Raw genomic sequence first — 15,162 nt, 5'->3', positions numbered from 1 at the left:
TTACATGCTGTGGCAGAGAGCATGCCATCGTTTAACCAACTCCTTGGGCTTGCTGATCATTTCATTCCAATGTTCTAGTTCTTTGCCGCGGGTATACATGAAAGGCCCAACTACTACACGTCCTAGCAGATGTGTTTCTGGAAAAAAAAAAAGCAGTTAGTGATTAAGACCTTTAAGTGCTGCTTTGAAATTTTTACCTGAATTAGAATATTAACTTGTATTTCTCTAAGTAATGAATGTTCTGAAAGTTATTTTTAAACCAAAAATTTCATCGAGGAATTCACTCTAGATTTCAAGTTCCTTGGTTTCTACGTGCTAAGATTCGGCATTAAAAGGCACTGCAGTAAGTGGGTATTTAGTTAATTCAGACCTCTACCCTGTTGCCTGCACTCTGAACTGGAATCAGTTTAAGGCACACGGATCTGTATTTGCCCAGACCCTCTACCTCAAGTGAACTGTGGAAGTGTGCCCCACTTCTGGACATCAGCAACCTTCGTAGGATTCATACGATGCTCTAGTTTGGGGAAGAATAGATTTAGTTACTAAGGCAGCTGGGAGTCACAATATGAGGGTTGCCACTGACCACCCTCTGCCAGAGAGCAGATTGTTTCTTCATGCCTCAGCTTTTCAGCTGTGGATGGGCAAAATAATTTGAACCTGCCTTACGTGAACTTCAGAATGTTTCTAAAGCGTTTGGCTGTCCACAAGTGGAAATGATGAAAGGCTCAAGTACTGATCCTGATTCTTGTCAATCCTCAAAGCCAAAGCACCTGCCCAAAATCTCGCCTAAAGAAATTTCTTTAGGAGCGTATGAATTCAAATCAGGGTATTAATGTTTCATTACTGAAATCATATTTTCACTGCAGGGAAGATGTCTTTCTTGTGAGCAGTGGAAGTATTGAATTATGATTTGCTTCTCTAAGCAGAACTCCTTAGTGGATTCTCTGACAATTAGTAAAAGGTGACCTCAGTCATCAGGCTTTCTGCCAGGGAACAGGGATGTTTGTAATCTCTTTCTTTTCTTTCTCACTGCTTGAACTGCTGTAATAATTGAAATTCCTGTTCCTCCTTCAGATTTGGTTAGGAACATGAATGGCTTCAAAATTTTGGAGGTTGGGGATTATACACAAAAGCGTTTACAGAATATAGTTGCATAAGCTTGTTTTCTTAGGATACCAGAATGAAACAAAAGTACACCGCCTTGTGCTGACAGTGACTAGCCTACAGTTATATTTGTGTCTTCCGTTAAATTTATCTTTAGCCTCTGAGAGACACATGCTTATGGCAAATACTTTGTTCTTCTTTTTAAAGAAACAGCCTGTGAAATACCCCAGACCTTTCATTTTCGGCAATAATCACAAAATATATAAATTTGTTCCTCCCAGGTTTAAATATCTTTGCAATAGGTAAGAGATTAATGACATCTTAACTGTAATAATTTATATAGCTTACTTTCTCCCTTGATACTCTGGAGCACAGATAGACTCAGGCTTGCTGTATCCAGCTCTGTCTGATCTGCCTTGAAACTGAAGGTTTCATTATACACTGGATTGGGAGATCCCAGAACAGCTGCTGTCTTTTTACTTTTGATGAATTTATTATGGTTCATTAGTGAGACTTTGACATAAACACCTTGGAGAAAAAAGAAATTCAGAAGAAAATGCATCAGAGACAGCTGGGAGAAGGCTTAAGGAATGTCTTGCTTTCAGGAGTCAGTATGAAGTATAAAATTAGATCATGAATGATTCATGAAACATACATGGCAGTATGGCAATGCAGAACAAAGTACTTAGCATACAGTTTTGCAGCGCACTTTCCAATTTAAGAGCTGTTAAAATGAGCAGTCATATTCTTACCCTGCATCCTTGATCATCTTATATTCCTGTACCTTCCCTTCATCTGATGGAGACTTTTTTGAAGGCTTAGTTTGTTGGGTCAGTACTTAATTTCATGTATTTGATCGCATGATTGTTTGAACCAACACAAGGGAGGCCGTGAGGGAGGAGCTGTGTCCTAGAGCTGCAGCCTGTGCTTGGATTGGATGTGTTGCAGGGGAACAGATTCTCCTAGTCAAAGAAGAATCCTTAAACAAAAGGTTTTACTAATGACTTCTACCACTGTGGTAAGATTTTTCTATAGAAAATTTTAGGAAAAGTTCAATGATCCCTGCTCTTCTTAAATACTACAAAAACTATGTGTGAGCGTGGGAACAGGAACAACAAAAAAAAAAACTTGCTTTGCTTCCTGAAGAGGACCTGTATTGTATTGTAGTCTTATTTGGTAGATCTTTGACAATTTTCCTGAAATTTTCCATTCTTCCCTACACTTCTACAAAATTTAGTGACAAGCATGTAGAAATTTCATCTTAATTGGTGGCTAAAGATTTGTTCTTTTCTAGTGAAGCAGTAATAGAATCCATGCTGCTGTTGTATTTATTGCTCCCTGCTATTCAGTTCATTAATTTTCGTCAGTATCACAGAAATTATTAGAAATGTGAGGACTGAGACAGTACTGGTGGACTCCTAATGTCTTGTTATTTCCACAGATCCAGTAGCTCTCATTACTGTTTCAGAGGGTGCAGGATTACCAGAACAGACTTTTTTTTTTATGACAGAGCTGCTACCTGAGTGCTATATGTGGAAGAAGCTATGATGTAAACTACTTGCACAAAGTCCGACTTTTTTCCTTACTTTCTTATTACTTCTTAATACATTTAATTCAGTAATTTGAATCTAAAAATAAATATCTCCTTACTGTCCTATACTGCGTCTCTACCATCAAGGAGTACTGTTGCACTAATCCCTGCTAATATAGAAACCTTTTTATTCTGTTTTCTTCAGGATTTAACAAAAAATCTGTGGACCCTAAATCATACTTGACGGGCATTATCAGACAAAATAATACAAAATTTATTTAATTTTCCTCTTTTTTTTCTTAGTAGTATCTACTGGAGCATCACCTTCTGGCAGCTCTTCCTTCCAGAGCGTGCCCATGACTCTTGCTTATTGTGATAACCTCAATATACCAGCACTAAAATAACATAGCAGATTAATGTTAGATTTGTAGATACACACGGAGTTCTGGCTCTCTGTGCTACAGAACTATACAACAACCTGCAGGCAGAGACACGATGTGTTAAGTGTGTTCTCCCTCTCTTGTAAAGCTATTGACATGATGCAAAATTAGAACATTTGCTCTTAGTTAATAATGCTAATTTGTTCATCTGCCATGAACCAGTCATATTTTTTCTGGCCATCCTTATCTTTAGTTGCTTGTTTTCTAAAACTAATACATTTTGTAATATATTTCTCTTTCAACAAGTGTGCAGGGTATGATTGTGCTTTTTGGAAACATCTATAATTCACACTTTACTGTGCATTTCTTTATAATAGAAATTCTTTATAATTTCTTTATAACAGAGCAAATATCTGTAACACAATGAATGTAGATTTACTCATTTAGAGAGCATTGTTTCTTAAGTTGAACATTCTGGTAAAAGCCCACTCAAAGATACCTCAAACCTTCATAGTTGATGTGTGTATATGGAGAACTAAAGCTCTCTTCTTTTTAACTGCTGGGTGTATTTTGCATTTATATTGTTTAGTTTCAAAGCCCTTCAAAAAAATCACTACAGGTTCAAACACAAGTTTACTTCTTCCATCTATTTTTGCTTTGAGTGTTTAGATATCAAACAGGATTTTGAGGTAAACTCTACACTCAACATCTCTGAGGCCAAGGACCCATGAGCATCATGTACCAGGAAAACCCTCACTGCAGTAAGGGAGAAAAATTGTGACTCCATGCCATAGTCCTCTGTTAATGTCAGTATCCCCTGAAATGCCACCTTCTCTGGACTGGAGTGCAGCAAAGGGATGTTGCTCACTGTATTAAAGCAGGAGAAAAAACCTGCTACTGATGACATGAGACAAATGATTTATTATGAAACAAAACCAAAACATAGCAGAACTGAGCTATCAAAATCTAATTACCCCAGTAACAAAGTACGTCTTGTTTCCACTCAAATTAAATCACCCAGATGTTTATTTGTTCTTTTCAGAGTCACTCAGTGCAAGCCTGGGTAGACAGAAGAGGAAGGAGCAAATTACAACAGGAATTCTGGAGCTGATAGCAGAGAGGAAATCACACTTACTGACAGTATGGCTCTCCTCCTGGAGTTTTAATCCCCTTGCCCGTAGAACCACTACAGTGAGACGGCCCAGGTAGTCATTGTAGCTGAGGGAGAACTGAATATCACCATACTCTGAAGGAGGCTTTGGAAGCAGAAGAACACTTGTCAAATACAGCTGAAAAATTCCTTCATACAGACAAAGGGGGGAAAAAAGTTCTTCATACTAGCAGTTTCTGCCACACCAAGGCACGTGAGTGAATTGTAATGGCTTTATTTACACTGTTTTGGCATTTGATAGAACAAATTAATCAGGCTTCCTCAGCCTTTGAATTCCTATCTCTTCCAGGTTGATGCCTATTTCCTTGCTGCTTCTGCTTTTTTCTACTCTCACTAATTCAAAACAGAAACAAGTAACAAAAGGCACTTTATGTTACTGTCTGACTCATGTGACTGTTTCTGAGCAGTTGGATAATCCGTATGCAATAGCTATGGATCTGCAGGTTGGTAAGATAGGAATTTTGGTAATATTTATCAAATACTCTTGCATTTGATGCATTTGATACAACATACTTCTACTTCAGCTGTACCCCTTCAATACTTGTAAGATGGCAGAAGTTCCACAATGCCAAGTAGCCTGGTATCGCATACCTGCAAGTTTTCTTTCTCCAGATCTCTCCATATGACTAGTTTGTTGTCATCAGTTAATGTTTCATTTTTCAGTGGGAAGATGACTTGGCCTAGGAGGTGATGCTTTTTCTGTTTATCAACATGATAAACCAAAAACTTCAGAGTTCTTTGGAGCAACGTTTTACTGGAAACCTGTACAGGAAAAGGAAGAATATATTAATAATTGTAAAACATGTGAGACTTTTCTATCTAGTGTGACTTCAAAGGAAGAGGTTTTTCAAAGTGCGTTAGAGGTAGGTGGAGATTTCCTTTGATTACTTGAAGTTCACTTTCTTAATTTGCCTAAAGTTTTAACTATGCAGGAGTCTAAAGATCCAAGCTAAAATAGGATGAGTTCATTTGAAAAATGTGAAGTTAGCTGGCAGTTTTTCAACTCATATAGATCTAGTGTTATATGTTACATTCACATCCAGACAAAAATGTTTAGAAATCTGTAAATATTAATTTTTCAGTTGTCTGAAACAAACTGTTTTAGTTTTAAAACTAATCTTGTAGCACCTGCCCAAAGCTTCTTGGCATAGGGAGCCAAGCTCCGAGCTTTATAGCTCTATCCATACCGATAGTATACCAGACATCTCACAAGTTCTAGTTTCTAGCCTACTTCCACAGCAAAGACACTAAAAGCTATGAAAGCATTAGCTCAGTATAGATTGCTTTGGGGCTGAACTGCACAGCCATAGTTCAAAGCAGAGTTTTCATCATTCCCAGGGCAAATTATGGAATTCTCAGCTTTGGTGCAGGCCACAAGTAAGATCAGTTCTGGAGCTGGAGACTTAAGTAGGCCAGGATCTCCAGAAGCCCCAGTAATAAATCCTATCCCCAGTGGAAATGACTTTATCTTTGTAGAAGTTTGTAGAAAATCACTTTTCAGAAAACATGTACTGTAGTTTGACAAGTCAATATTGGCAAACAAAAATCTGCTTCATCAAAAGGAAAAATACCTGAAAAACAAAGTTTTCATCAAACTGTGGGTTAAGAGTTTTACGCTTTGTTTTGGACTGCAAGTAGCTTCTTTCGTCAGGCAGCAAGTAGATTTTCACAAATGGACTACAGGAATCAGCAGGAGGCTGCAGCTTTCTGACTTTGATCAAGGAGACGAGGAGCCTTTCTGACTCTTGTTCATATTCTATGGAGAACCAGAGGCGGCCAATGTTGCCTTCGGGAAAATCAGTCTCACTTTTGTCTTCCGGAAACTTGTACAGCTCTGGGTTAATGGTCCCTACAACGTAAGCTCCAGCTTCATGAAATAAAAAACAAGCACCCTCAGATTAGTCTCAAGACTGTAGCAAGTATTTTTTATAACCACCACTGTATTAAGGAAATCACATGAATCTCTTTATTAACAATCCGTTTATGCATAAATTTCATGTTTTAATTCCTTTTCCCTCAAATTTAGGGGAGTAGTTGTAGGCTGCACCACTCTCTTTTTTTTTTTACTCTTATTCCTGTGACCGTACCTTGATAGTTTTGGGTATTTGTTGTTGCTGTCTGCAACTGGTAACTGCTGTTTCTGGGGACAACAATCAGATACTTCCTGAGTTACACTCATGTTGTGCCTTTACAAAACACAGAAGGAGAGATTGCTTTGTCCGCCATATGTGCGAGGTCCCACAGCAGTGAGACCAGAATGGTTACATTCTGGCCCAATTCATACATATATATAAAAATATATATATATACGTATAGTGTTTAGGGCTTGTACTGTGTAATGCTATGTCTGGTATGACCCCAATAAACATGGTTCATAATAATAAAGTTACCCTTTAAAAGAGTACCCCTAAAAAGAGTCCCGGTTTTGCAATGTCATACCCAAAGAATGAAATGAGGACCGTGGCCCGGACTGAGGAATCATGTAGGGATCACTGTCTTCCTGAACCTGTTCTTCGTTTGTCAGGTTAATCCAGTCTCGCCCATGCAGTGTTGGTGGAATGATAAATGGAACGCTTCTGGATCTGCTCAAGACAACAGCTACTGACTCTTCTGGTTTAAATACGGAAACCAAACTCGGTAACAGTAATAAGTTTTCTGTTCTCTCACAATTTTGTAAAAATTCTATGGAGATGCATAGGTAGAAAAGATAACCATTGTTTTGCAATTTGATTTGTATAATGCCTAAAGGTCCAGTGAAGGGACATCAGATCTTAATTCTTCAGACAGATCCCTCACTTTTTCCCTTTCTTCTCCTTTAGAATTGATCTTTCAAAGGAAGAATTAACTGCAGCTGCTTGTTTTAGAGCCCCAAAGCTGTGCAGTGACTAACTCTCTAAGAAAACCTCCTCTCTGAACTGAAGACCTATTGTTTGGTTCTCAGATGCTTCATTGTGAGAGCACCAGGAATGGCTCTGGAACACAGGTCAAATTTGTCTAGGTAACAGATACAGCTATCCATGCCCTAATTACACTTAAATGTATAAACTCTTTTACATAAGTCAGTAATATCATTGCATTCATGGTTACAGAAAGGAACAAAACAGGGCATGACTGATGTTTTCATATAATTTAGGGCTCTTGTTTATTTCAGTGCATACAAGTTGAATTAAATTACCAACAGTGTATTCTTTAAAAACAAAACAAAAATATGTACCTTGTGCTTTTTAGTTGAATTTCAGAGGTTGACTGATCCTGAAAAATACTTGCATTTGTTGTTTTGACAGGACTGGTGAGCTTTTCATAAGGAAGGAGGTGGCAAAACTTCCTCCAGAGCAGGTATGCAGTTATTCCAATGAGAACAAATAAAAGGATCCCTCCTATTATACCTCCAGCAACAGCAACTGCTTGTTCTGTTCAAACATGGAAGCACATAAAGCATCACAGGAGGACTAAAATTACATATATTTTGGGGGTAGGCAGGTATGTTAAAACTGACAAATTTGGTTTACATTCCAAAATGATTTTTAAATGAAACATTCCAGTCGTGCTCATTTTTGTTATAGCGTTGGTTATAGCACATGGTGCAACACCTGAAGATGTATGACATCGGCAGTGAGAGATTAGAAAGCATTCAGATACATTGGCAATGACTGCAATGTAAGAGAATATAGACAGGAAAAAAATAAACCACAACAAACCCAAGGAGTTATTTGGGCTCTTATTTTAAATTAGCATAAGCACTTAGCATGGCAGAAGTGCTAGAGCTTTCATAACAGAAGAAAAAGAAAATGTGGGAGCACATAATACAAAAGGCACCATTATTTTGGTTTGGTTTGTTTTTCCAACTATTCATCTATGCTGAATTGAGACTAGATCCTGGCGCAAGGAACAAAGCAAATTTGTGGGTTGTTTTTTTTTTCTAAGAATGCATGTGTTTCCTGATCTGTAAAGTCAAAGTTAAGTATCCATTAAACACTGTCTCCTGCATCTTGATTACTTAAGATAAAACCAAATCTTGTATAATTTGGGGTTTGTTTTTTTTTTTTTCACACTAATAAAATTGAAAAGTTAATAAATGTCTTTAGTATGACTATGAGGTATTCTGTTGTTAGAATTTCTCACTAGACCAAGGGCAGACAATTGATAATGGGCTCAGTTCCTTGTTTTTTCATTTTGCCGAGTATGTTAGAGTAAAAGGCTGGGAAGACGGATACTGCACTGTACCTTATACCAAGCCTATCCTGGCCTACAGCTAAATGAGTACTGGTGCATCAAGCCGCAGCTCAAGCTCACAGAATTGATACTATCGGAATATCCTCTGTCTGAAAATAAGCCCAAACTGCAGAATTATCTTCCACTCTGCAGCCACAGGAGGCAGCTCGGGATCAGCTGAGTACTGTGTACTGCCAGTTCTCAGGGTCTCCCTTGAAGTTGAAGCAACAAAGAGACCTGATGTTCTCTCGCAGCTGGTATTGACTGTTTTTCTGCTTCTCTGCTTTTAGGTAGAGATAACTGTGATTATGCTTTATTCCTTTCTCAGTTTTATCTGTCTGTGCTTGGTAGATATCTTGCAGTTAGCCACCTCTAGATAACAGTACAAGTAAATAAAGACAATACAAGCACAAAATATTCTGTCAACAGTGATAATAGTTTTGAATAAGAATTCACAACTAATTTCATACAGTTTAGTTTATCGATTAGAGCTATAAACAGTATAGGAAGTGAGTTGCAAATACATGTATTACTGATGTTTTTCACTGTTGCCATGTTGCAATAAGTGATACGAAATGTCCTTCAGCTACAGAACACTTATGTAAATACCTTGTGCTATAAAATTAACCTGGCTGTAGTGCCTCAAAGGCCTTCATCTGATCCTATCTCATTTTCCTGCCTTTGGTACAGTCATAGGAGCCAGCTTATTTTTGCAGCTCCCCTCCAGGTATGTTGCCTTAGTTCTCCACAGGAATTGGCTGGTTGCTTCCCCACAAGTCACATAATCACTCCTCTCTCCCAGCACCACGGAGCAACCAGCCTGCTCACGGCGATACCACAGCAACAGGCACTTTGCTGTCTTTGCAGCCAGTCGGTGGGCCGAATACGTTTCAGCACTTAGCCAGGCAATAGTATTAGTACAAAACTTGTTCGGAGGAACAGGAAACAAGTACCAGTTTGGTATGTGTTAATATTAATACAAAGACAAGTCTGGTTGTGCTACACGGGTAAATTAGTTTTCTTTTATAAGAATGCACAGTATGAGGAAATACGTAACAAATGCAGTCCTGAGCACCGAAGTTTCTCTTAGTTTTGTAGGGCATGCTTGAGTATGTCTTCAGTCAGATTGCCATTTTATTACAGCTTAGAAGGCCTGACGTAGAAAAAATGCTTTCATTTAATGCCTGTGAACATAATAGAAATTAATGGTTCATACAGGTGTACTATCAAAGATATAAATGTTTATATGGCTGGTGGTTTTACTGTCTGACATAAATATCTTAAAGGTTAACATTTCAAGCAAGCTCCAACAGCATTCTCTCTAACTTGTCTTCTCCATTCTCAAGTCTTCAATGGTCTCTGCAGCAGTCCTGTGTTCCCCCCTAACCAGTTTGTCACCATTTACCATTAAGTACCATAAGCTGAGGCGTGCTGTAACACGATATATAGTAGAGCAGCTGTGCACTGATTTTGGAGTAAGAGAATGAGTTTCCAATTTCTTTGTTAATGAGTTTAATGTACTGAATTTGTTCACTGCAGAATGACGTTAAGCGTCTATGACCCACACACTGCTGCTAGCTCAAATTCTGCTTTTTTGTTTTTACACAGTGGTAGACATGAGGTAAGCCTTAGCCATCATTTTAGTAAAGCTACCTGTATTTTAATGAGGGTAGGGAGAATTTGGCTCATTTTTAGTCCACCTTATGTGATTAGATCAGCAACAGAACCAGTAGCTTAGGGTACAATGTAGCACGAGTCACAAAATCAACCATTGAAATAAATTGAATCCATTGTGCACAGGGAGAAAACATGTATCTTTTAAAATAACTACCGGTTGTCATGAGAAATTGATGTATTGTATTCTGCTGTGGTACAGGATCCTGGCAACTGGAGATGGAAGAGATCTGTTGGACCACCTCATTTCCAAGTGTCCTGTGCTGGGGACTGTCTGCTGTTAATAGGTACCAGGTTTATCCTAGTACAGAGAAATGATTGTGGTCATCATCCGTCTCCTTTGGGATTAGATCCCTTTTTGTCTAATGGTAAGTTTTAATAAGCTTTTCTTAAACTTTGCAGTAAGCCTTTTGGAGTTATGACCGGGCAGTTCTCCGTCAAAAGCTTTAATCCCTATATAAATACTCAGATTTATTAACATTTACAGTATAAACATATGTACAGTATAAACTACATTGGTGGGGGGATGGGTAAACTCTCCGCACTTGCTGTGTCTGTCTCACAGAGCCAGGTTGTCCTCTGACAGCAAAGCGCTCCAGGGACAGAACAAAGGTGGGAGATGGAGATATGGAGATGCCTCGCAGACCTACAGGTTAAGGGTGGCCGCTTCCTTCGCCGGCTCCAGAAGTGGGTTGGGTAGGTTTGCAGCCCTTTGAGCTCAGAGGCCAGTTTGAATTGGTTTCTTACTCAAACTTTCCCGAAGCGCTAGCGGGGGCGGCTGCCTGTTTCCCGAGGAGGGCAAAAGCGAGCCGAGCCGCTGAGCCCCCCACCTCCCTCCCCGCGCCCCACCGGCACTTACCGGGCATGGGTGTGCTGGGGCTCCTGCGGTCACGGCCCGAATCCCATCGCTTCCACTGCCCGGCGATGTGCCAGCCGCCCCCCCCTTCCCTCCCCCCGGCAATTTATGGGCTGGCAGCCCCTCCCTGGCCCGCCCCCGCGGGGATTCCACCCGTGGGAGGCTGGAAAAGCGAGTTAGGATAGAGACCTCTCCGGTTCCGATGAGGGGAAAAAAAGGAAAGGGAGGTGTTGGGCAGAAGTTCCAGCCTTACCTAGGCACTCGGTGCCGAGCCATCGCGGGTGTCATTTAACAGCTCTCCAGCTGTTGTGGCTGGGCAGTGGGGTGTGGAAATATGCAGAGAAATAGCCGTTGTACTCGGGAAACCTTCTGTCAGCCCCTAAAAAACCTGTGCGGCATTGGGTGCATGAGGTAACTCCAAAAACTGCGATTGTGCTCAGAAAAAAGACCTTGCTGTTAGTAGCTTAATTCAGCAAATTCGGGCAGGCAAGAAATTAGCCTGCCCTTGTTTGAAATTTTTTGATAGAATGCATGAACACAGAAAGTCTATGTAGACAATTGTAGTCACATCTTTCCCTATTTGTATTTAGAAATGTAATGATCTTTAATTTCTTGCGTGCATGATAAATACGACCAGATGTATCTTAACTAACAAAATGACTCATATATAGTTCAGAAACAAAATTATTCACTTTCACCATGCTTTTCTCAGCCAGGACAACAAGAATCTATACCTTAAATTTAGCAACTATTTGTATTATACACGCTTGTTCTGTTCACAACTGTTGCATGCATTTGCATAGTGCTGTTTAATCTAAAAAGCCAAAGAAATGCATAGGAATTAAACCAGTAGGATTCTAATGAAATATCATCTGTTTCTGTGGAATCTTAGAATTCTTTTAATTGCATTTTAAATGTGCCGCTGTAGATATAGCGTGGTTAGGTTTTTTTTCTATTAATTGTTGAGTCCTCCATAAGTAAGAAAGTATTTAGATCATTTTTACTCCAAGAAGAAAAAGCTTCATATATTTCAGTTTTGCACTTTTAATATAGCTAGCTATTAAATAAATATTACGTAGTCAATGCTTTTGCTATTCTTATTTCTATACTGAATTAGTAGTAATATTGAAGTATAGATTTTTTTCCTCAGCAGTTTTGCACTTGTAAGGATAATGTCTATAAGCAAGTTTGAGACAACTGAAAGTTTTGAGTTGTGTGGAAAGACCAACAACTACGTGCTTTCTATTACAGTGCTCTTTCTTGAGCTTGCATTTATGTCTGTGAGGAGTTGCAAAGTTGCTTTAGACATCTGACTGCTTTGCAGAAGGCTACTGAACAGTTAAAATGATCCTAGCCAGGTGTGCCGCCTCCCATACGAGCTGTGCTGCTTGTGTAGAGCAGTGTGAAGCGTATATGTCTGGGAAGCACTATGACCATCTGCTGATTCAACTCTTGTTTCAACAAGTCAGTGGATGGGATGGGGTGAGCTTGGAGGAGCAGATCTCACCCTCTCCAAGTTCCTGTGGAAGACATTAATGGCAAAGCTCCTAAGCAGGGAGCTTTAATTTTGATTCTGTGCTGTACCCCAAACTTCCTGTTCTCTAGTCTTTCTGTACTGAGTTCTAGCACCGGTTGGAAATCAAAATAAATACAAGATGTGAGGAACACAGTTATACCCTCCTTTATCTCGGATTACTAACCTCCTTCCTAGCCATAGTCCTTTACAGGTTCCCTGTTTCATCCTATCCATTACTACACTTGAAGGAACTAAAATTAATTAATACAAACCGAACATATAAATACTTCTTGCCGCGTGTCTGAATGTGTCTGCTTGCAGCAGGTAGTATAGGAGAGCCCAGGAGCAATGGATGGAGGATTTTTCTCTGCATCCACTGCCGGACTGATTACGGTCCTGATTGCTTCCAGCCAGAAGCTGGTATGATTTCCTTTTTATTTTAAAAGCCCAGCTCTGGGTTCAAATGTAAGATAATGCTGATCTGCCCACGTTCGCAAACCGTAACTTCGCTGTTGTATCCGAGAGAACTCTGAAAATGTCTGCCTAAGTCAGGGCACTTTAACAGGTCTGTTCATTTCAAGTATGTAGTATTGCCTTAACAAATGTGTTCTGCATATTTCAGCCTTGACCAGGATAGACACACTCTCTGCGCAGCTGATGCCGTGAATATTTATTCAGTTGTGTTTCTCACCTGCTGGATTTGAAAAATAATTTGGTTCTCTCGGAGAAAGTTTATCTCTGGAACAGCTGAGAGCAAGCTGAGAGTTTAATGTTTTGTGGATCTAGATATTGTGCTATAAATATTCTAAGTTTCTAGTGCATTTTTTGTAACATATCGTATACATTTTTGACTGTGTATATCCAGGTCTTACTTCTTACAGTAAAACTTTGGCCCTTGAAAGCCCACATGAAAATTCTACTTGTAACTACAAAATTGTATTTGCTGTACTTCAGGTTAATAACCAAGACGTCCTAGTTTGGAATACAGCATAAAGGATGCTGCATTCTCCCCGCTTTTTAATTAGTTCTGTAGTGTTAGCAACGAAAGAAAGAAGTCAGGCTCCCAAATAGTAATACATATTTAAGTACGCTTTTCTCCATGTTCTGTTTTGCTAACTCTGGTGGCACATTCCTATCACGTTTTTGAAAATACACATTCTCAAGAAATTGCATAGCTTATCATCTGGGGAGGTGCCAAATACTGTAATTTTTTCTGTGTATGTCTGATGCTGCTTTATGTGTAGGCGATTGCCTTGCTCTGGTGGTAGTTAGTCTTGTTTTGAATGCTGAAACAATGATGCAATTTTTATGGCTGCACAGGTGGAGGCTTCCTTCGTGCTTTAGCCAAGCTGAAACTGATGCTGAAAAGGCAGATGTGGTCACTGGAAGAGATGTGTAGAAAAGGTAAGCCTGAAAATCTGCTGTAATGGTGCTCTTAAGCCTTCTGAAAAATAGAAAGAGAAGTTGAAAGTGGATTACAGTCTCTTAAGGAATTGATTTAAAAAGTCAGAACGCTCAAACTAAAGAATATTCTGTCACAAAACAGTTTTCTAAAATGTGTTGATTTAAAGAGTCACGCTGCTCAGGAGACACCAACTTAATGCGTTTGCATAATTTATCATATGATACTCTTATAGTTTCCACTAGAGTGGGTGAAATTGAAATGTATCTATTTTTTAAATTTAAAATCTTTGCGAAATATTTGCTCAGCACCTTTTATACCATTCTGCTTACAGTCAAGTTGACTGCATGTAATTAATGCTGTTTGTAGGAGCACCTCATGACAGAGGATAGAGAAATACTTAAAGAAGATATAGCTCCAGAATTGCAAGCATCAGTAGATCCTTCTAGTGATAAGTAATTCTAGAATAATTCCGTTGACAGTTTCCCTCTAAAATCTAATTTATTAACAATCTTAAAGTTACAACAGATCCCTTTCAATGAAAGGATTTTTTTAAACTTTTATCTTTTTTTTAATTATTTTTAATCCCATTTGGCAACCCGACAATGATCTCTAAATCCAGGCATTTTAAGTGAAATTTATTCAAGTTCTTCCGCCTTTGCAACCACTTGCTTGTCTTTGTGAATTTTGATCTTCATATTGGTGGCGCCTTCAGCTAGAATGGCATCTAGAAAGAGGCAGAGGAGTGGGTTTTTTTTTCCAATTAAAATGTAACTAATTTTGTTGGGGCTGGTGAATCAGTCAGGGACATAATAGATTAGGGTTTTCAGGGAGCGTTGATGGGCACCCTAACTACTACAAATAGATTGCATCGAGAAGTATAATTGTGAATGGCAGGAATAACGAATACTTAAAATTTCTATAGTGCCTTTCATTCCCAGGGTCCCAGTTTCTGCACCAGTGTTAATTACTGGTAGTTAACCATCACAAAATCTTTTTGAAATAATAGTTGTTATCCTTATTTTATAGATTGTTTAATAAGTGGAGTTCCTTCAGATTCACACTTGTGTAACAGAGATAAGAATTTCTCCCACAATCTACTGTTGGCCTTGGACTAAAGCCTAATTTTTAGCTTTAGCAGGCCACAGATAATTGGCTGTCTCGGACAAGAAAATGTGAAAGAAAGATCTACTCTGTCATAAAATATCCTTTGTAGTCATTGTGGGAGTCACTTGTTAGTTTCCTTTCAAAAGAAAAGATGGGAATGGGAGAATAAGCGCATCCAGAAGCGAATGAGTCTGCCAGAATTGTTTTCT

At 39.1% G+C, this 15,162-nt stretch overlaps 1 protein-coding gene across 1 annotated transcript; it reads right to left on the bottom strand.

The window, feature by feature from the left end:
• Positions 1 to 10,976, bottom strand: LOC309674418 (synaptotagmin-15-like; the record flags this gene model as incomplete). Its single annotated transcript, XM_082486443.1, has 8 exons — positions 10,932 to 10,976; positions 7,401 to 7,596; positions 6,626 to 6,768; positions 5,758 to 6,053; positions 4,778 to 4,948; positions 4,151 to 4,271; positions 1,453 to 1,632; positions 1 to 137 (listed from the first exon to the last, which is right to left on the bottom strand). The coding sequence occupies exons 1-8, from the start codon at positions 10,936 to 10,938 to the stop codon at positions 1 to 3; spliced, it is 1,251 nt and encodes a 416-aa protein (XP_082342569.1). The 5' UTR covers positions 10,939 to 10,976.
• Between the last annotated feature and the right edge of the window lie 4,186 nt (positions 10,977 to 15,162).

The sequence above is a fragment of the Vanellus vanellus genome (genome assembly GCF_965231255.1).
Source record: "Vanellus vanellus genome assembly, chromosome: 7".
NCBI lineage: Eukaryota > Metazoa > Chordata > Aves > Charadriiformes > Charadriidae > Vanellus > Vanellus vanellus.
The sequence above is the reverse complement of the archived record's forward strand: the minus strand, read 5'-3'. Positions and strand labels throughout refer to the sequence as shown.